General features: G+C 41.5%; 1 protein-coding gene across 2 annotated transcripts in view; it reads left to right on the top strand.

The window, feature by feature from the left end:
- The window catches only part of rock1 (Rho-associated, coiled-coil containing protein kinase 1), a 47,088-nt gene extending 28,572 nt beyond the window's left edge, over positions 1 to 18,516 (top strand). For both annotated transcript variants that reach the window (XM_080726660.1, XM_080726659.1), the window contains exons 15-33: positions 186 to 277; positions 1,052 to 1,298; positions 2,457 to 2,563; positions 3,031 to 3,181; positions 4,435 to 4,595; positions 5,504 to 5,688; positions 7,571 to 7,640; positions 7,731 to 7,834; positions 8,340 to 8,505; positions 8,650 to 8,743; positions 9,090 to 9,178; positions 9,272 to 9,463; positions 10,134 to 10,299; positions 13,647 to 13,717; positions 13,823 to 13,911; positions 14,124 to 14,202; positions 15,670 to 15,931; positions 16,057 to 16,264; positions 16,971 to 18,516. In XM_080726660.1, coding sequence (XP_080582786.1) covers positions 186 to 277; positions 1,052 to 1,298; positions 2,457 to 2,563; positions 3,031 to 3,181; positions 4,435 to 4,595; positions 5,504 to 5,688; positions 7,571 to 7,640; positions 7,731 to 7,834; positions 8,340 to 8,505; positions 8,650 to 8,743; positions 9,090 to 9,178; positions 9,272 to 9,463; positions 10,134 to 10,299; positions 13,647 to 13,717; positions 13,823 to 13,911; positions 14,124 to 14,202; positions 15,670 to 15,931; positions 16,057 to 16,264; positions 16,971 to 16,974 — 2,537 coding nt within the window. In that variant the 3' untranslated portion in view covers positions 16,975 to 18,516. The remainder of the gene's footprint in view (positions 1 to 185; positions 278 to 1,051; positions 1,299 to 2,456; positions 2,564 to 3,030; positions 3,182 to 4,434; positions 4,596 to 5,503; positions 5,689 to 7,570; positions 7,641 to 7,730; positions 7,835 to 8,339; positions 8,506 to 8,649; positions 8,744 to 9,089; positions 9,179 to 9,271; positions 9,464 to 10,133; positions 10,300 to 13,646; positions 13,718 to 13,822; positions 13,912 to 14,123; positions 14,203 to 15,669; positions 15,932 to 16,056; positions 16,265 to 16,970) is intronic.
- The last annotated feature ends 4,656 nt before the right edge of the window (positions 18,517 to 23,172 follow it).

Genomic DNA, 23,172 nt, shown 5'->3' with positions numbered 1-23,172 from the left:
AGTTGTTTTTAATCAAGGATTACATATTTGTACAAAGAGACGTTTGCTTGCAGTGCAGTAAACATTCAATGCCAGCGTAATATTGTACTGATTTATTTTGTCTAAAGGAAGCTGTGAGTGAGTAACAAAGAGGTTCTTAAATGAGGCTAATGTGTGTGATCCATGTCCTCTTTGAATATTTCCAGTGTCTACTTTGAAGGAGCAGCTTGAAGATTTGCGGAAGATCAGCCAAAACTCCCAGGCCTCCAATGACAAGATTGCTCAGCTTCAAAATCAGGTATGCACATGTGTTGCTGTAACTACACCGATAAATGATAATGATAACAAAAACATATTCTTTACCTTGGCATCATCTACATGAGTTCATAACATAACAAAACGAATTAAAACAAACATGCCATTCCTCATGGATGAATGAATGTGTTTTAGCTAAAAGCTATAATCAGTAACACGTTTCAGCACACGGATAATGGCTTTTCTCTGAACCCACTTGTCCTCAACAAATAGAAGTATTGATCCGTGAATGCTGGTATTCTGGCTCTTTTGATACTCAACATGCAACCGATACAGTTTCAAGATTAGGAGCTGTGCATGATTCTATACACCATATTGCAACAACTTGAGAGATTTGATATTCATTTATTATGTGAAAATGTCTCACTCTCAAATCAGTATTGATGTTGCATAATGTGTCAAGTGGTATTTCTTTTTAAATGGGAGGATTCGTATGAACCTTCCAGACCTCAAAATGATTGTTACCCAATTGGAATTTTTAACAATCAGAATGTTTTTCTTTTTTTGTGATATGTAAAAAATAATAACCCGAGTAGAGAACAACTAACATTGTCTCAAGACCCAACAAACACAGTAATTAGACAGTATTAAACATTTTCAGGGCATCAGGATGGCTCTGATGGCTCAACCTGTTGGTGCACTAACCAAATGGTAACACCCTGGGTTTGAATGTGGCTCAGTCAGCCTCTCTTTCTACTCCAGTTCTTCCTATTGACATCTAACATCCCCTCCTACCTTTTCTTTTTTTGATGGACAGCTGGGGGAAGCCAACGACCTGCTGCGGGCAGAGTCGGACACGGCGGCGCGGCTGAGGAAGAGTCACACGGAGAAGGACAAGGCCATGAGCCAGCTGGAGAGCCTGAACCGAGAGATGCAGGAGAAGATCCGTGCGGTGGAGGTGGAGAAGGCCCAGCTGGACAAAGAGCTGCTGCTGCTGCAGAGCACACTAGACTCTGAGAGGAGGAACTACAGCCAGGATTCCGAGGAGATCAGAGAGCTGCAAGGTACCAGAGGATGCTCACCTCAGTTTTGATTTCAAATGTGTTTTATTGCACAGAATTATCACCAAAGCATCAAGAAATGATACCATGGAGTAGAACACTCTTATGCACACATATTGTAGCAACATTGGGGGCTTGCTCACTGACTGTGGCTTGGCTAAATCACAGTTTGCATTGACTGAATTTTTTGTTTAGTTAAAAAGACAGCTGTTTAGTGTGCCACAGGATGGCACACTAAACAGATCCAGAAAACAGGCTAGATTTCAAATGTAGAAAGAAAAAATGAGCTCGTTGTGGTTCCGGATCTTCAATTAAAACTACTAATCTGCCTCTTTTGAGCCAGTGCAAGACAGCTGTGGAAATTTCCACCCCCAGTAATATCAACCGTCGGCATCCATCTCTTTAACCCACTGATCTGAAACATGCTCAGGCACTGACAACGCCCAGAGCAGTTAAAATCGGCCTCTGATTAATCTGTCAGCCAACACTCTTTTTTAAATGGGTTACAAGTCTTTGAAATACCTCATAGGATGTACTGAAGTGGTAGGCAATGTGGCGATAGTCTCTGTAAAATGGAAGCTGTACGCTACGTAAAGTAAGACAACTTTGCACGTTGGTGATGACACGGAGCATGCTATAATAATGGAGGTGATGACAGGAAAGTCTGCCATTCAAAAAGATGCTGCTTTAAAGAGTGGTATTTGTTGTTAAAATAAACAAGTGTTAAATGGCTCTATATTCTGAGTCTGTTTATTCGATAACAGGGGCTCTCCCTGACTCTCTAGGTCTTTAGTAAACACTAAACAGAACATGCTTTTCTAAGTTAGGATACCAAGTGATGACTCAAAGAAATGAGCAGACAAAAGTGAAACACTATAACATGTATGTTGAAAAAATGGGTACTCTCCTGATTAGCAACGCACCTGTTTATTAATGAGTTGGAAATACGGGGAGACCACTGTTATTAGACTTAATAACCTGAGCCTTATTTTTTTCTTTTTTTTAAATAGCTGTATAAAAAATTTAAAGAAATTGATAAATTCATAAATAAAAAAAGTTTGATAATGGCCGATACATCGGGCTCTAGTAATGGTAATTTACCCCCGAAATTTGCATCCTTGCCGTTGAATACTTTCAATGCTTTTTGTCTTCCGTTCTCAGCAAGGATGACAGGACTGCAAGAAGATAACAAGAACTTGAAGGTCAGCATTTCCAAAGGAGAGGGAGATCGCAAACAGGCCCAGGAAAGGAGCAACAACCTGGAGAAGGTATGGAACCACTGCAGTCCATTTTACTTGTGTCCAGGAAATGTAGATTAGGTCAAAGGGCAAGGACAGGTGGACGGGTACAGTTAAACATAATGAAGGAATATCAGACAGGTGCTGTTGTACTGTGTACTCTTTATAAACATGGCTCAGTTTCAGTCGTAGGCATTAATAGTAGACAAGGGCTGAAGATAATCACAGTTATGTTGATATCCGGTACAACAGCTTGACCTCAAGTGTGACGTTGCGTTTAAACGGTTCTATAACAGTTCTAACTATTTAGCAAGTAAATGGAGACAACGACTTATAGTCTTGTAGATTATTTTTTGTGTTTATTTGGCTCTGCCAACAAATACTTTTTTAGCAGGAACAGCATATAGCAGCCATGTTTATTTTCTTCACCTGACTAAAACGTGTGCTTGCCAATCACCTGACACATGCTCCATCTCTCTCTGTCCTTCCTGTCACAGGAGAAGAACAACCTGGAGATAGACCTGAACTACAAGCTGAAAACCCTGCAGCAGCGTCTGGAGCAGGAGCAGACGGAGCACATGGTGACGCGAGCCCAGCTTACCGACAAATACGAGTCCATCGAGGAGGCCAAGTCTGCTGCCATGCATGGTATGCCAGCATCCCCCCTCCCCCTGTCAGAGCAACCCCCCCCTCTCATACTGTCCTTCCACGGCCCCTGTCCCCGTCCTCCACCCCCTTTTACTTCCTTTTTTTTGTACTCCTGTATTTCCCTGGCTCTCTCACTCTCTTTACCCCCACCCATCTTCATCTTCCTCGTTGTCTCGCTCTCTTTCCTCCCACCTGCACCTTTGGCAGTAGAACCACTTGAACAGACTCGCACCCAGGGGCCTTTTGGGTAGCAGGAATTCAGGGAGTGCACTGCACTCCACGTGGCATGTCAAGACTGTGCCTCGTCTCATATTAAAAGCTGGACTGTTGGTGTGTTTTCTACAAGCGTAGTATATGAAGCTCTACTGAATCCAAGTAGTTTTGTGTGCATGTTATTCAGCCAGATTCTTTATGAAAGATATGTAAAAAGTAGTTTGCATAGAAGAACCACTTCTGATTCTCACTCTTGTGTGATGTTGTTCACTTACTTGCCATACACAGTATTTCTCACGAGCAAGAAGCTATGGTGTTGTTCTTTGAATTGACTAGCTGTCTGTTGCTCGCTCTTGAGTCCTGACACAATAGAGTTATGCCTGATTTATACAATGTTGCACAACAGTGTTTATGACCAAAAACTCAAATTAAGTTATTTTCGGCAAGCGACACCGTAGTGTGAGTAGGGAGCTTGTAGATTGGCTATTTTCGCAATTTTATCCTACAACAAAGTATTAAATAGGACTTAGTGGTTAATCAGACATTTGAATGACTTTTTTCATGTTGATTTTTCAAAAGAAAAGTACATTTTAAAAAAGTGCTTCTTGTTTATTCTATTATTCGAAAAAGTAATCGATAGAAAAGCTTGCTTCTTAGATACGTCGATTAATCAAAAACGTAATCAACAGAACAATCACTAAGGAAATAATTGGTCTCTATACTGCCTCCCCCTGGCCGGCCAGGGCACCTGATGGAGGGGAAAGGAACTGTTTGCAATAATGTGTTCCTTCCACGCGCTACGTCCAAACGGGGAAACTCCCCCCTGTCAGGTGAAAAGAAGCAACTTGGACTCCTCATGCATAGAAGGAAGCATGAGGTCAGTCCATTGTCTCCCCAGGTTGGCAGAGGGAGTCTAGCGCCCAGGAGTAGATAATTGACACACACAAAAAAAAAGAGTTAAGAATTAGTGGGGGAAAAATGGAATTAATTGACAATGTCAGAACTATACAGTGACTACTGTCCCTGTCCCTCCCACCCAGCGGTCCAGCATAAGGTGTCGGAGGAGAACGGGGCGCGGATGCGGGCGGAGTGCCGTGTGGTGGAGGTGGAGAAGCAGTGCTCCATGCTGGAGTTTGACCTCAAGCAGTCGGTGCAGAAGATGGAGCAGCTGATGAAGCAGAAAGAGAGGCTCGAGGATGAGGTGAGACTTTTGAACCTGCCGTCCCCATTTCAGACATGTCACAGGCAGATAAGTATTTAAACATTTCAAAACTAGTGGAATTGGCAGATCTAAAAGCTTGTAGATCTGCTATTTACACTGTTTTTGAAAATGAAATGGTTAAATGTGCTTTATTTAACCCATTAAGACATGCTTTAGCTATTAAAAATAGCAGATATACAAGCTCACAGCGTGAAACCGTGTGCTTGTAGATCAGTTATTTTAGAAACATCTTGACATTTTTGCACATCTTTGAATATACCGTAAATTCTTTAAAGCGAACATTTGTAACTCAAATATTTGCTTCTGGGGGGTCCCTGATACATAATATTTTGAGATGGGTGTCGGCGGGCCAAATACATAATTCTAGGGGTCTTTGAATATTTTTGATCCGATTCTATAAATGTCTTCTAAATCAAAAAAACAAAAAACTTGCACCTTAGCGTCCATATTCGGAGAACTTTAGGCAAAAATAGCAGATCTACAATCTCACAACGCCTCACGCTGTGAGCCGTTGTGAGCTTGTAGATCGGCTATTTTCGGCAAAGAGCTTTGGTGTAGAGGAGAAAAAGAGCAGACTAAGTACAGAGTGAAAGGTTAACTTTATTAAGTATTGACGGTTCAAGTGGTTAAATATCTGAAAACACTAATTGACATGAATCCAAAATACACTGATGATAATGCTGTCAAACAAAACTATATGGAATCTATGAAAAGGTTGTGGGGGGTCCCTGCTTCATCTCTCTCTCTCTTAACTAAGGGGTCCTTGGCCTGAAAACGTTGAAGACCCCTGATCTAGAGCGACACTGATGCGTTTCAGATCTTTAAAACGAGGAAAAAGTGACTTGACTCTTCCTGTCATCACCTCACCGTTCCCTCTCTCTCTCCAGGTCAAGGCTCTGCGGGTGCAGCTGGAGCAGGAGTCCAGCAAGCGCCTCCAGTCGCAGAACGAGCTGAGGAGCCGCTCCCAGGACACAGATCGCCTCAGGGGTTCGGAGAAGCAGCTCAAACAGGAGATCAACTCGGCACTGGAGAGCAAGCGAGCGCTGGAGTTCCAGCTGGCCCAGCTGACAAAGTGAGAATCCACCCTCCCTCCACAGGGCCATGTCCCGTCAGGGCTGGGCCATGTTGACAAAATCAAATATCAACACGTATTTGGACCAAATACCTCTGTCGATATTGTTACTGTGATCTTTGTAATTTTTCGGAAATTGCAGGTCTACAGGCCCACATCGCAACTCTAGCTTCTGAAATATTTGTCAATTTCTGAAATAGTAAGGCATAAGTGAATAAACCCAGTAAAAGACAACACTTAACTCATATCGTAATATTACGAGACAAAATCCCAGATGATGTAATATCAATATATTGCCCAAACTTGCCTTCTGTCCCCCATTTCTGCCCCCCGTTTCTACCCTTACCTGCGGGGGGGATAGTTCTTGGCCCTTTTGTTTTGTGAACCTGTTATCCATGAATCAGTTGCTTATTTTCATGTCATGACCCATGCTGAGATTACACAACACTTTATAAACATAGACATTAGCTGTAAGTTACACTCCACAGGAACGGAAACCCTGAATTACACAGGTAAGCAGAGCAAAGCCCTTTATTGGGGTAGGAAAATGTCACTTAGAATGTATTTATCTTCCCTATTGACCATCATCATTTTCAGCTTGGTTTCAAAATCCTACACTATTGTCATTGTATTTTACAGTTCCCCATTGTGACGTCAGTGGTCGGGTGTCCCTTTTTTAAAGACCGTCTCAAAGCATTTATTTAATATTATTATTGAACACATGAAGCAATCTGCCACCTGCCCTGTACTGCTGTTACCAGCCTCCAGACGGAATTGCCTGTTTTGTCAACTGCTGCGCCCGGTCGCTAAGGCTCTTTGGAAGTCGAGGCGTAAATGGGTCTACAATTGCCTGTTATTCTCAAATAAGAGCTATTATTCCAGCTTAGAGGGTGACTGTGGCAAAGCGGCTCGCCGGCAATGTTTACACCACAGGATTAGGGCTTACCCAGAGTCCCAACTCCCTCCACCCCTTTGCTAATCCCCTGGCTGTGTCTGCTGGGAGTGGTTGCAGTTGTAGTTCCATGTTAAGCACAGGTCCCCAGGACCACTCTGCTATGAGTGTTTACTGGAACATTTTAGGACCGCTTTGAATTTACCGCTGTTGTTGAATGAGCACTCGTTCACAAAGTGGGGTCACGATGCGTGACGTTGAGAGCTTGCAGATCTGCTATTTAAATCCTTAAAAGTTGGCCATACCACCCATGACCAAATTCTTTAATTTAAACAAAATGCAATGGCAAAATAAAAATGTAAACATTTTTACCAACACAAATCTCCCCTTTTTTGTGGGGTCCCCTGCACAAAATACTTTTGAGTGGTGCTAACAGCTCCTACATTTGGCTTTGTCTGTCTGTCCCGTGTCTGTCCAGACGTGTGTGTTTGTACGGCCAGGATCACTTTCACTTTGGCCAAGCTTTGCAGGACACTTAGGCTGGATTTAGACTGCAGTCAAATGTAGCCTAAATCTGATTTATTTCTCAAATCCGATCTTTTGATCTGTGTGTTCAGACTGATTTTAACAACATCAACACAAAGCCGCCCTGCGTCGACATATCTGCTTGGTTACCGTGGTCACGACTTCTCTCTTTGTGTTTTTCAAATTAAGAAATCTCCTCTGACATTGCAGATAGGACCTTGTGAACCCATTTTCTGCCATGCCATGAGATATGTTTTCATATAGACTTAATTGTTCCTGTACATTTCTCATGTACTGAGGCTGCTCATTTCACACTAGGTGTGATTTTCTTACGTATTATGTATTTGGTCTGCAGCCAAATGTATGAACAAGTTCACTGAGTTAAGATATATATAGAATAAAAAAAAAAGATCATGTAGCAATAATGTGTGTGTGGGGGATACCTGTGTTTTGTGTGTTCACTAGGCAATACAGGGGCAACGAGGGACAGATGAGGGAACTTCAGGACCAGCTTGAGGCCGAACAGTATTTCTCTGTAAGTAAAAGGCACCTCCTACCTTACTAGTAGCCCGCCCCCCTGTACAATATGAAGGCCCAACTAAACTGTCTCTCTCTTCCTCCTTAGACGCTTTACAAAACTCAGGTCAAGGAGCTGAAAGAGGAGATTGAAGAGAGGAACCGTCAGGTACAGGACGCTCAGAAGAAGGTGCAGGAACTGCACAGTGAAAGGTAAGGCAGACCTGTCCTGATATATTGAGATATTGTTACTGAAAGAAAACAATCCTTCTTTAAATGTGTTTAGTTTTCACAGCAGCATCCAAAATCCCCCAGCTCATTCTTGTTAATAATTGAATACCGGTAATTGAATTTTGAGCGGCGCTAACTGCTCCTGCATCTGGCTTTGTCTGTTTGTATGTATGTATGTATGTACAGTATGTATGCCCCATACTTGTCTCTTTGGCCAAGCTTCGCGGGGAGCTTATTGAAATGAAATCATAAAAATCACTGCTCACTTCACACTAGCTGTGATTATTATTATTTTTATGTCCAAAAATGATGTCCTGTTACCACGAAAACCATAATAAATAAACACAATGTCTCAAAGTATACAGACCTAACCAGTGGTCGGCAAAACTGATCACTGGTCGAAATAGCACACCCCTTTCCACAGGGTAAACCACGAGGATGCACGTTTACAATTTTGTTCAACTATGGTGTTTTGTGTGTCCAAAAGGGACTCCCTGTCCGCCCAGCTGGACCTTACAGTGACCAAAGCTGAGTCAGAGCAGTTGGCCAGGGCTCTGCAGGAGGAGCAATACTTTGAGCTCAGCCAGGAGAACAAGAAGGCCATCACGAGACACAAGCAGGAGAGCGGGGAAAAGGATGCTACCATTTCACGGGTGAACACCCTGCATTTATAACATCACAGTCTGCTCTCTCCCTCTCTCCCACGCGATAATATTCAAAGACCTATTTGATGTGACATACTTTTGTCTGAGCCGCAAGTGGTGGGACGTGTAAAACAACTCTTAATTCATCCACAGCTTGAGGAATCCAATAATACCCTGACCAAAGATGTGGAGAACCTCAGCAAGGAGAAGGCCGAGTTGGATGAGAAGCTTCGTTCTCAGGAGGAAGGTGCGGGCGGCCATATTTTGTCTGTCCATCCCTCACTCTTCCCATATCAACAAACGCTTAACCACATAAACTCTAGTCCCAATTTGGGGTAAACATTCAGCAAAATGCTTATCTACAACCTCACAGCGCGGGCCATTGTGAGCTTGTAGGTCATAGAGGTGAAAAAAGACCTCCAGTCAAAGAAGTATATGCTTAAGTATAAATGGTTATATAGCACTTATTGGATCACCTAAATAAGTAATAAGTGCCCTAATAAATGTCCTTCCGCGACCAACACTCGTAACCGTGGTTACCTTCGTAACCATCGTTATTATGCCACACTGAGCTGACACTCTCTCTCTTACAGATTTTACAGCTCAGAAGGAGGACATTACAAACACAATCAAGGCCAGCTACGATAAGATCCTCCAAACTGAGCGCACATTGAAGACTCAGGTATATATGCTTGTCCTGTCTTATAAAACATTGTTAAAACTCCAGCTGAGACTCATGGCTGATGACCCTCTTGTATCTCCCCCAACCTATCAGGCTGTGAACAAGCTGGCGGAGATCATGAACCGCAAGGACATGAAGCTGGACCAGAAGAAGAAGGGCAGCACCGCCGACCTACGCAAGAAGGAGAAGGAGAACCGTAAGCTGCAGGCGGACCTTAACCTGGAGAAGGACAAGTTCAACCACATGGCCATCAAGTACCAGAAGGAGCTGAGCGAGATGCAGGCGGTGAGTGACACAAACTCTGGTTCAACTTTAAACAAATTCAACAAGCCACGTTTGAGCTCTGAAGACAGAATAATAGTACTTGTGCAATAATTAATCAAACTAATCGATTTAATTTATTATAAAAATACAATTAAATATTACATATAATTTAATAAAATAATCCACTTGGTCCTTTTTTCTTTTTCTTCAATTATTTTCAAAACTGAACCAAAAATAGAAGATCTACAAGCTCACAACGCATCACATTGGTATTTGTGCACCACCACCGCTGTATGTTGAGTTTTATTATAGAGTAACTGTAAGAGAAATCGAGAGTTACAGCCCTACAGAAAAACAGGTTGACGTATTCATCATCAAATACAAACACTTGAGTACAAGTAAACCAAAGTAAAACGGCTTCTTTCTGAGAGAAAGATTTGGTATAGAGGGATAAAAGATGGGGCCCTGGTATGGAATAACATAAATAAAGCCAAAGGTTGCCAAGGTTAATATAGATGAAGAAAATAACCACTTCATTTAACCTTTCATCAAAACATTTTCCAATCATATTTTTAGGAGATTCCCTATTTGTCACCACTACTGGTTCACAGAAAAAAGAAAGAAAGCCCAGTTTCATTATTTAGACACCCATTTGAGTCAGACTTTTCCCTCTGTGCTTCTCTACCAATAGCAACTGTCCGAGGAGTCCACGTATCGCAACGAGCTGCAGATGCAGCTGGACAGCAAGGAGAGTGACATCGAGCAGCTCCGAGAGAAGCTGAACGACCTGCAGCTTCGCATGGACAACTCCAGTGTTACCAGCCTGCAGCCAGACGAGACAGACAGCAACATCGCAGGTAGGGTCTCTGCTGGGCTGCCGCCCGCATCCTGCAGGATTCATGTACTGTGGATGATTTCATTCACTGCAAGCTGAGGACTTATTTCAATTCATGTCATGCTAATAGAATTAGAGATGGGATGTTCGTGAATGAATCGAGTCTTTTGAACGGCTCTTTGAAATGAACGATGGGATCAGGTTCGCAGTATGGAGCTGACTTTTTTATGAGGGGGAGTCAATTCTTTACTCAAGTAAAATAATCAATACTTAAATGAAGAAATACTGTTACAAGTAAAAGTAAAATGTTCTTTGAGTAAATTACAAAAGTATTGGTATCAAAATGTACTTAAAGGGGAAGACCACCCATTTTCAATATTGAACTATGTCATTAATATACCTTAGAGGAGTTGTGTGGAAATTAAAAAAAAGTTCCCCCTCTTCTGTGTTGCCTTGAACTGGAGGATTGGTTTTGGGGTTTGTATTGCAAATTACAACTTGATGACATCACACATTGTACTTTACAATACAAACCCCAAAATCAATCCTCCAGTTCTCGGCAACACAGAAGAGGGGGAACTTTTTTTTTTATTTCCACACAACTCCTTTAAGGTATATTAATGACATAGTTCAATATTGAAAATGGGTGGTCTTCCCCTTTAAAATAGAAAAGTAGAAAGTAGTCATTATGCAGAATGTCCTATTTCGCAGGTTTTCCAATGAATAAAATGTAGAAAAGTTATTTGAAAATAGCAGATCTACAAGCTCTACAAACTCTATAATCCCATCTCTAAATATAATCTTAACCTATTTAGACCTGGAACACCTGTACGTTGTTGTGCCTTTCAATCTGGGAACGCCACTGTCATTTTAGCTGTTGTAATTTTCAGAAAATGTAAGTCAGGGTTAGAAAGCGGTTTTAGAACCTGTCTCACATCTAACTATTTTCAGTGTGTATTATAGGCCTTTTCTGAATATGTTGTAATTCAATGTGGGCGGATTAAATGACTCCATAACTATTTGAATTAATTAAGCAAATATTTTAGAATACAACACATGCAATCTTTATTTGCGGTCACGTGATCCCCATGCATGGGGGAGACTCCAGTGAGTGTCGGAAACAAATGGTAACTCATATGTTAGCGAAGAGTGCCATCTAGCGTAATAAAAACTTGCAGCATAATATGTTTTGGTGGTGGGCTTAGAAAACATTAGTCATCTTCGGCAGTAGATGAGTTTAGAAAATCATCAAATAATGTGTACATCTTTTATATGCCACAAATATTTTTAAAGGATGTGAGTTAACTTTAGGGTGCATTTGTAAATGTCACTCTTGCTCTGCAGTGGAATCAGCAATGGCAGAACACAAAATTATTAACAGGAATTGGTTCACCAATTCCAAGATGGCAAACGGGAAACGTTATTGCCATGATGGAAAATAGGATTTCCTAGACGGTAACAAGGAGGATTACTGTAACAATGATACTTTGTTATAATGTTAATATGACAATATATACAAAATGCGCTTTTTAGCCAGCTAACAAGATCATGTACCGGTATGTTTCACTTAGTTGTTGTTAGTTCACAAAACTATCCACAACCATTGCATTTTACTTTCCCTTCCTTGTCTTCAGCCATGATGCTCAGACAAACAAACAGAATTTCTAAAAAGGAGCAGAATTTCAGAATGACAAGAAAGCTTTCTGAGTGCTCTCCGGCACCCTCTAGTTGAATTTATGAACGCACCCTTAGTTTCATCACAGCTCTCCATTCTACTCCTACATTGGTTTCAAGTGGTTGGTGAAGTGGGGACATGTTTCATGCTAGGTTCCAAGTATATCTTTGTGTGCATAAGAATAAAAATGGATAGCTACCCACCCTAAACTACACCACACAGGAAACTGTGCAAAGAGCAACAGAGCAGTCTTTATCTCATAAGGTTTTATTTTAAACTGGAGAATGGTATCTGTATCCAAGAGAAACGCAGTAATGTTTTGCTGTGGGTTAAATGATGTCAATATACAAAAACAAATTATGTGTTGACATGCTTTGGAGTACCAGGTGTGGGTTCACCACATAAGAGAACACAATGAGGGCCATAAAGTCTTGACAATCACAGGAAAGTATGGGAAATTCAATTTGGTTTACTTTTGTGTCATTGCCAACTATGCATGGCACTATTTGAACTGTCCCTGTGTAACTCCAAACAAGTTAAAACAAACAAATTGAATTACTTGTCAACACTCTTGTCCCAGGGACTGTCATTGATTACCGGTGTCTGCTGTTAAATCCTTCTCTCATCTCTTTATTTTCCCTCATGTCCAGTTGGTTCTACTTGCTCCTCTTGTCTTTGTAACTTCTATTCTTTCCCTTCTGTGAGTAACTTTGGCGTGTAGGACTGCCTTTGTGCCTGGCCTGCACTGCTGCTGCTGTTGTGTGCTCGTGTCTTGTGCCTTCTTGTTGTATCATTTCTCATTCTCTTGTCAGGGGTGACAAAAGCCCTGTCCCTTGTGAGGAAATTCAACAACAACACGTTTGAAAGAAGCTTGTCTGAGTGGGGAGAGAAATTATCTTTCGTAATTGTTTGAATGTAGCCGACGAGGCTCTTAGATTAGAACACACCAGATCACTCTCAGCACCTTTCAAAACGTGTCTGGAAACTGAACACACCCTTTTTTTAATTTCCAGTTCTGTGTGCTTCAATTACTTAAAACACCTATTCTTTTGTTGGCAGTGGCATGTTCACCTCAGATGTAGAAGTAGTGCTCTGTGGAAACAAGAAACTCCTTCACAAAGTCATGTTGGCACTCAAGCCCCTCTTAGTTCACTATTCCCCTATAGCTTTCCTTGTGCCAAAGGCATGCTCTGCACTTTCAGTTGGTATCACTTTAACATAATTAGCAGGTAGCCGATAGTACACGTCACTGAGGATAACAGTTCTGTTTTCAGACGGAAGTTAGTGACCAGGCTTGTGGTGAACTGACAAGAAATTAATGCAAATGCATTTAGAATAAATCCTTTTTACACAAGAAAAAAAAAATCCTGCAAGCTAACATGCTAAGAACAATTACTTAACCCATGTTTGTATAATATGTTCTCATGCTTTGGGAGTGTGAAGTAACCGCATGGGATATTTCACATTAATTCTTGTCACTTACTCCAGTTCGGTTATATTAAAGTGAAGCCCTTGCAGAACTCTGTGAAGAGTTCACCTGTTGTTTTGAAACCTTTGCAACCTTTGTCACTTAGAATTTTTGTTATGTTGCAGTTAAAATTTTAAATCACTGCATGGTGTTTTTCCCTCCCACAGTGTCCATGCAGAATGCTTTTATATTTACCTTCTCTTTACTTGTCTGGGCCATTTTATAGAATCAAGACTGGAGGGCTGGCTGTCCATTCCTAATCGTACTAATATTAAGCGATACGGATGGAAGAAGCAGGTTTGTTATGTTTCCTCCATTAACTTAACAGCTTTATTGAAATATGCTGCCAGCCCCTTGAGGCCAACACCAATTGTCCTCTTATTGTCTTTTTAATGCCTGTAGTATGTGGTGGTTAGCAGCAAGAAAATTCTGTTCTACAACGATGAACAAGATAAAGAACAGTCCAACCCATCTATGGTACTAGATATTGAGTAAGTATCCTTTTATTATTCTCCTCTGTTCTTTTGACTTTAGAACCATATTTCCTTGTAGGGGACATGGTTGTAACACGTCTAAGTTCATCCCATTATCTGCCAACTTACTACTTGTTTGTCAGACTGTTGAGAAAGATTGCATTTTTCAGTTTGTCAGCATTAGTCGTGTTACTGATACATTATTGCTAATGGTTTGTGCTGCATTACAGCAAACTGTTCCATGTGAGAGCAGTTACACAGGGAGACGTGTACCGGGCTGAGACAGAGGAGATTCCAAGGATATTCCAGGTACTGTACTTTGCGCCTTCTTCTTCTGGACTTTGCATTGGCATACTTTACTATAATATGTGCCAATTGGACTGTGTGTATCTGTTGTGACAATAGAGGGTATGCGCATGCATAAAGTGAATGGCATATTGAGTGGCAAATCGAGTGGCAAAGTGAGTGGCAAACTGACTTTAATGCAGTTTAACGTCGTTTAATGCAATCATATAGGACTTTTCTGTTTGGATGTATGGGCTTTCCATGCTAGAAAGTAGTATTTTGCCACTCAGTAGGCGTTTCTGCATAACTTCTGGTTATGATGATGATGTCACGCGCATACCCTCTAAAGGGCCATTTATAGTTACGTATGGTTGATTTTGTGTACGTTTGGGGGTGAGACAGTACGTACGGTAATTGCGTTGACATTCATACTTACCGTACGGTCTCTGTGTACAGGGTTCAATAAAGCCTATATGTACATACTATATCCACTAGATGGCACCCACATGCATCTTCCCAATGAGCAAATGCTACATGCTACATACATAGCGCCTACATTGTTGACAGAGAGGTTTATAGACACCCTTGGAGGACATACACTCGGATTGAACGACACTAACCATCGGCGCTAGTCACTGTGCTGTCCGGGTATAATATAAAAAGGACTGGAGAATGGATGAGCTTGGACACATGCCGTTGCGAACGCCTAGAGCGCAATCTCAATGGGGGCGCCGCCGACAGTTAATGAGCCACGGTACGGTATCCACCCAAACCGACCCAAAACCGACTAAAAACACCCCGTGCACAGGAGTGGAGAGAGACGCATTTGAGAGAGCTCAGCTGGTAGAGAGCGCTGATTAGGCTGACAGTGACATGCGGGTCTGCGTCCTGGCCTGTTCACTGTTCAGCGTGTACTTGTGATTTTTTTGTTAGTTTTTTTACTTCCTCCAACGAAATGGATACAAGAAAAAAAGACGAAACATTTCTCCCTCTACTGCCCCCACGGTTGACACAAGTTCGCCACGGGTAGTTCATGTGTACGTACGTTTTTAGCGGTTTTTATCCGTCGGGTTGAGTGTTGTCCGTAAGGTTACGGAGACAATCAATTACGTCCGGACGGCCGGAGGAACCGGATTAAATCACTCTCCCCCTCCGTTTCTTGTGTATTCCTGCGGTCCTTATGTACTACTATGCATGGTACTTTAGTCTATTGTATCTTATTATGTAACAAATTGGTGCTGTATTTTAACCGCATAGGAGGTGGGCTGCTACGACAAAATAATGAATTATCATTGTTTTCTATAACAATGTGCATTTACAGTATCACACCATGGCTAATTAAAAACAAAAGCATATTATTGCATTATATTTTGTGTTTTGTTAAACAAAAAACAAAACCCTGCAATATAATGCAGTCCGTATAATATAATTCTGTGTCCTAAAAGCTGTATATTTTAGACATCTTAAGTCTCACTCTTTGTCCATGTTCAGATTCTTTATGCCAATGAGGGAGAGTGCAGGAAGGAAGTGGACATGGAGACAGTTCCTCAGGGGGACAAGACCAACTGCCTTCCCCACAAGGGCCATGAATTCATCCCCACACTGTATCATTTCCCTTCCAACTGCGACGCCTGCGCCAAGCCACTGTGGCACGTGTTCAAGCCTCCACCCGCCCTGGAGTGTCGCCGCTGCCATGTCAAGTGCCACAAGGACCACCTTGACAAAAAGGAGGACGTTATTGCCCCTTGCAAAGGTAACATTCTGGAGCAAATGTAGGAGAGTGACTCACTGCCTCAGCCTGATGGTCTCAAAATATCTAGTATCTCCACCAGTTCATAGGGATATCCATGTGTCTAAGAGTTGTCTTTGACCCTGCAGTAAACTACGATGTGACCTCTGCCCGAGACATGCTCCTGTTGGCCCTGACCCAAGATGAGCAGAAGAAATGGATTGGCCACCTGGGCAAGAAGATACCCAAGACGCCTCCCTCCACCTTCTCCAGGGCCTCGCCTCGTACCATGTCCACTCGCTCTGGAGGAAACCAGTCCTTCCGTAAGAACCCCAAAAGCATCACAGGAAAGCCAAGGTAACCTCACATTCTGTCTTTTTCTCATTTGTTCTAGTTGCAACACATGTTCATATGAAGACAGTAGTATGGCATGCACTTGAGTCACTGAGATGTACTTTTTTTTATAGTAAGTTAGTGAGGGTGTGCTCCAGTCAGAAGACCTATTTCTGTCCCTTCTGGTGGACTGCGATGTGGTCAAGTCAGTCATATGACCTGCTGTTTATCTCCTGTTATAGCAGAGCGCAGTCCAGCCTCCAAGCAGCAGACACAACATCCAGCACTTGTTGACAACAGCACCTCCAGACCATATTGAAAACAAAACAAAAAAACAGTCTAGGTTTTTAGATTTTGTCCTTAAGATTTGGACCTTGCGTATTTATTAACTGTGTTCGTGGGTCTTTCTAACAGCAGCCACCGTTCTTGGCTGGGTTGTTGCTTGGCTCCTGGGTTGTTGTTTTTTCAATTGACACTTGGGATACTTTGTCTAATTGGCGCTTTAAGTATTGTTGGGTTCAAGTACTAACACATAGCCACTCTTCAACCCTGCTGTTAGCGTTTAGCCTAAATGAATGTTTGCATTTCTTCTATTAAAATATGATGCAGCAGTGTTAATGGAGTTGCAGGGGCTCTGCCTGTCGTACATTAACTTAGCCTGGGTACTAACAGAGGTAAAAATGTCTTGGCGTGCTTTTACTGGACACCTGTCTCTGTTCTTTTTTTCCAGCTAACCACCTGACCCATTGGATATTTCTTTGGACTCTGTAATTTCCCCCTTCCCTATTAATTATGAAAAGTTAATAAAAAAAAGACCAGCGCTGGAAAATTGGGACACTTGTCAGACCTGAGGCATCAGGGACATTGACGCCTGTTCAACCCACTTTCCCGTCCTTCCTCCAAACCCCAGACACACACACACACACACACACACACACACACACACACACACACACACACACACACACACACACACACACACACACTCTCTTACGACTCTTCAAACCTCCAGAAGATGTCTCACTTCTCTGTAACCAAACTATGGACCTGAACAAGAAGGAGGGACTCGCACCATGGGTTACTTATTCCACACAATCCAACAGTCATGATGGGAAAAGGATGGTTGGAGGGGGTTTTGCTGGGACTCTTGCATGTATGTACATGGTCAACACTGAGGTACTGTAGTGCAGGTATTGGCTTAATCTGCGTTAAGTGGGCGGGTGCATCCTGGGGGAGGATGAAAGCGTATTTTGTATTTTCCGTTCCCGCCTGTAAAAGCAGATACTAATGCAAGCATACTTCTGTTTCCGGTTAAAAATGACTTTGATGCCTTCATCCGACAGACTTCAGTGGCCTTCTGCCTCTATTCTTGTTACTCTTCAAGTCAGTTATCAGGGTTGGGACAGAATTTTGGGAAATGAGTATTAGATATTTTGAGTATTGAGTGAGGAGCATGCAAGAAGATCATCATCATTTAAATCTATGCATTATTTTTATTATAATTATTTTTATTGCTCCAAGCCATAAGAAAATTCCATTGTAATGGCATATAGGAGACCTAAAACATTGATTTTTGTTTTTTGTTTTTATGTGTTCATTGGGTACATTGTTTCTGTAATAAGTTCTTGTATTGTTTTTTTGTAATGTATTGCCTTACATTGATTCATAGATAAATGGTTCAAAAGGAAAAACATTAAGTTAACAAATGTAAAACTGCACTGTTTGAATTGTAAATTATTTGTAGAAGACTAAACAGGTGTAGCATTTGGCCCACCTAGTGCCTTAACGTTTGGATAATGATTTTACCGCCATATCTGTTTGCGTTTATCTCCAAAACAAGACAAATCTTAACTCTTCCATCTTATTTTTAAAGAAATCCTTTTTGGTTTTATCAGAATTTTCCTCTCTGGTTTGAGTATATATATATCTTGAATATATATATATATATATATATATAGCCTCTTTATGGGTATGGATGCATTGCGATAGTGTGTCAAAACTAATTCCAGAATCCGTTATCAACATGACATTTCAGGATGGTGTGGCTGTAGGCTTATGCCTGTCAATGGCTTCCCTTTTCTAAGTTATGTTGTGGTAATGTCCCGTTAATGCAAACCCCCCACAGTGTACATAATTAGAGAGACAAAATGTTCATGGAAATACCTCCACAAGAATCAAAATGGTTTTATACATGTTTTGTTCAGTTGAAAAAGCACTGGAACTATGATCTACTCTTATTTTTGTCTTGGAGGAATTGCATGTTTAATTGCATTGGAGGCCGCACTGATGGATATGTGTCAATAAACATATCTTTATCTATCATTCTCTGTATTTAATTATCTGCTTTTGCTGTGGTTAAGACTAACGGGCTTCAATCGTTAATACAAGACTTGGTAGCAAACTCAGACATCGTTAGGTAGGACTTTATTTACTGTATTTTGTTAGTTTTATGGTTTGGTCCATAGAAATCAGTGATCTATAATTATTATTTTATAGTCATCAAGTGAGAAAACTGTCCCGACAGCGACTTGTACCTAGTACATACATTTAATTTTACTGTACTTTAAACTTATTTTAATCACAAATGTATGTGTGCCTTGCCTTGGCTGTAACTCATAAGGGGTTGTTACAGTGGCGAGTGGGATCAGAATATCAGCAGCCATGATTTATTTGTAGCAATTACCTGAGTTTAAAGGGTACTTCTGGGGTAATTTCAACATATACTCAGGCTTTTGTGTGCACCCCAGACAGTGTTTAAATGGCTTGATTCGATATTTAGAGATGTGTTGATCAGACATGCCCCCCTCCTATAATGAGCCCAGATTCAACTTAGAAACTTAATGTTAACCATGTCGAACTTATGCTTGTGGTGACTGACTGTGTCCTGGCCTAATGCATGAAGCACCCTTCATCTTCCAATTACTTTTTTTTTTATATCCTCATTTAAAACAATTAATTGGTGTATTTGGTAATCTGTTGGTGAGCCAATAAAATGAAGCTATGGGGAAATTAACCAGAACAGGGAACAGGTAAGCTATGGGGAAATTAACCAGAACAGGGAACAGGTACTGGTATGCAACCTTCTGTAAACATGGGACTTCACTACAGTTATACACACAGCCTATTACAGTTTATCTTTGTAGGTATAGGGTTGGGGTTAAGGTTGGGTTTAGAGTTAGGTTTGAGGGAACATTATGTTTAGATTATTATGCTCACGTACGCCAGATGTATCTGCTGCGGCAAAGGGGTGGTGGTAGAGATAAAGGGTACCTACAGTACAAGTCAAGTTGCTCCTACAAGTAACGTGAAAGGCCTCTGGGAAGTAGCCTACAGAACACAAGACGTTTTGTCTGGACAAGTCATTCAAATCGTAGCCATTCACACACTGGATACAGGAAGAGTGGGCACATGTGAAAACGTAAAGAATAAAAGTATGCTTTGGAAAAGCATTCTTTGAAATAATGAAAAGTATATATGATTTGAACATGCACGGTCATTATCAGATCTACCTTCACCCTTCAACTGTTGACCATAACTGGCATACAAGTTTTGTTGTTAAAGCATGTTCAAATCAATATAGCTTTTTATTACTGACCATTTTCCTAAGCATAGCCTATAGGCTATATATATTTTAGGGAAAAAGTTATACATTTTGGGGAAGAAAGACAATTTAACATTAAGGTGCCAGACTTCTCAGGTGCCCACTTTTCCGGTACTGTTATCAAATTAAACTCCAGATGTTTGTGTGTTTGTGTGTGATATTAGATAGTATGCCATTGTGTTGTGATCAACAAAGGAGGAGTTCATTGTGCAACTTATTCTAAGAGATCAAGAGTTTGTGCAGTAGACTTGTGAGACCACGCCACCACATGGTCACATCTGAGAAAACACATGATTAGAATAACTAAAAGTTATTCACTTCAACCGACTAGTAATAACTCCTCCCACGTGAATGGGCTGTAGGCCTATCAGGTGTTCTCTAAGTCAGTGGTTCAACTTCTCAACCTTTTCAGGCCGCGACCCCCAAAATAATCATATTTTAACTGGGGACCCCCCCTCCACCCTGACAAGCACTAAGAGTTGAGGCATTACATTTTGTATAACACGGTTCTATTGTGAAAATAGCAGATCTACATCCTCACAACTATTTTCAATTTGGCCAATGTTTAATTTGTCATTTTAGAAGTAGGGCCTATTAAAAAGTCCTTAAATTGTCACTTTAGAAATGTGTAGATACCCTCAATACACTTAAACATTATGTTGGTTTGTTCACTGTTGAGTGAGAAAACAATGTTGCACATTAAGCTAATCATCTGGGGACCCCCCAAAATAATTCGGGTACCCCTCTGGGGGTCCAGACCCACAGGTTGAGAACCACTGCTCTAGTCGGGCCCAGGCACTGTCAGGGAGTAGGCCTAGGGACCCTCAGCCTCAGGGTTCGTTGAGGGGGTTCCAAATCTAAATGGAACCCCCTCTGGGAACTATTTCCTCTGCGGTGGAATTGATTGATTGAATACTTCATTGATTGATTGAATACTTCATCGATTGATTGAATACTTCATTGATTGATTGAAATCGTCATTGATTGATTGCATTTGATTGAATATTTTATTAGACAAAAATATAGAACAGCACAAGTAGCTTAGGGCTAGACTACAGTCAAACGTTTTGACTGTAGGAGTTTTGACTCAAAACACCCAGTAAACACCCTGCCTATTGCCTAAAAGGCTAAAAGGAACACACCAAAAACATCCTTGCGGATTTGTTTCCATTGGGGTCCTTCCTTGGATCAATTTGCAATCAATCAATCAATCAATCAATCAATCAATCAATCAATCAATCAATCAATCAATCAATCAATCAATCAATCAATTGTTTTTGCTGACCATGGTCCCGACCATAGGTCCCGAGACTCCCGACTCCAGACCATAGAGTTATAGCTCCAGATAATCCAGTATCTGGCTTAAAGTCCTGTTCGCAATTTGGTGTTAGGGGAGTTTCTCACCTGAACTGAGTCAGTGGGTCCCTAGACATGAAAAATCACAGAGGTGCTCGTCCGCCATAGTGCCAGGAATGGCGCAATGGCCAAATCAAATATGGCTGCCATCGGCTATGATGAAAATCCAACTTTTCTGTTTCTGGGTGTATATGCACATGTAATACCTCTATTTGGACTAATTGTGGTGTGGGGAATTCATTTCTGATATTGTTTTGACCATTTTGGGCGATTTGGACCTCAAAAGGTCATGGTCAAGGTCATTTTGCTATTCCGAAGACCGTGGGCCATAACTTGGCCATTGTTAGGAGTAAAAACAGGTGCAGTAGGTCTAAATCAACTAATGCTGACATGTATAATTCATTTCTGACATTGTTTTGACCATTAAGGATCATCTTGTCTTTGAAATATCAATGTCAATGCCATTTTCTAAAAACGATTTTGTTCATTACTTGCACTTTTATAGTATTTTTTGTAAGTTTGTTACTATTTTATAGTAAGTTTGTTTTGTTTATAACAAAAGACATACTAGTGGGAAATACAACAAGTAAACATCCACATTTAACTTTAAAGGGGTGTTTTAAATGGGTGTTTAAATGAGCAAATAAGACTATTTACGAATAAAAGTGACAAATAAAATCACACAACAAAAGCACACACAAAATTAAATAACAATTTCCAAAGTGCACCATATTGGGATTGTGTGCATCCAAGTTAGTATGATGTGTTTTTACAGGATGTATTCAGCAAGGCAGCCATATCCTCGAGAGTCGAAGTGTTCCTTGCATCCGTCCATGTTCCATTGGTTCTAGTCTTTCCTCAGGTTCCTTGGCTGTTGCAAGCAGGTGGCAAGACATGCACTAGAAAGGTGCCTTGTTGGTCTCAGGCAGCAGTTGTACTTCTCTGCTACCAATGCTGTCTTGTTCTGTCAAGGTCTTTGCCTCTCCAAAGTTTGTTAGATATTGTATTCGGTCAGAAGCCATAGCTGCATGCTTAGTCCCCACCTGGCCCATGCAGTCATCTCCAGTTTCCAAGGCATATGTCCCCTGATCACTGTCTTGGCTAGTGGTGCTCCAAGATGAGAGACTGCTTGATGCTGTAGAAGCATGTGCCGCTGCACACCTAGTGCCATACTGCTACCAGATCTACTTAATCCCCAGTGCTTGGAAATATCACTACGACAACTCTCTGGGGTCCACTCATAATCCTGGCGACCCATTATTCCCTCCATTAGGTTAGGGTTATGGGTAGGTTTAGTTATAATAGGGCTAGTTGACTCCACATGTACCAGCAGCTTGGTGACAGCCTCCTCAATCTAGTTCAATCTTTGGGATCTCTTCACCTCCAGCCCCTTTTGCAGGGAGCCACTCATCATCATCAGAGATAACAGAGTCGATAGACGCACCCATCCCTCATCAACTTTACACAATCTGGGTGTCTGAGGTGAACAAACAGCTCTCCAGCTGTGTGTTCGGAATATGGTGGCCATTCAAGCTTGTGGCGATGTAGGGTAGAACGGCTGCCTTGGAATCTGAAGGTTCCAGGGTCGATTTATGTCTCCTCCTGCTTATTTGTCGAAGTGTGCTTAAGCAAGACACTGAACCCCTAACTGCTCCCGATGAGCACCTTGCATGGTTTCTTGGTGTGAATGTATGTGTGAATGTGTGTGTTAATGGGTGAATGTGAAATACATTGTACAGCGCTTTGGAGAAGAGTGCTATATACTGTAAATGCAGTCCATTTACCATTATCAGCTCTGTTGTCTCTGTTGATGATGTCGCTAGTGGAGAAGAGATCCCAGACATCTTGAATAGGATTAAGGAGGCTGACACCTGGTGCATGTACAGCCTCCATTATAACTAAGCCTATCCCTAACCTTCACTAACCTAATGGTCAGAATAATGGGATGTCGGAACTATGAGCGGACCCCAGAGAG

This window comes from Nannobrachium achirus, assembly GCF_963921795.1.
Source record: "Nannobrachium achirus genome assembly, chromosome: 5".
Lineage (NCBI taxonomy): Eukaryota > Metazoa > Chordata > Actinopteri > Myctophiformes > Myctophidae > Nannobrachium > Nannobrachium achirus.
This window is presented reverse-complemented; position numbering and strand designations above follow the sequence as displayed.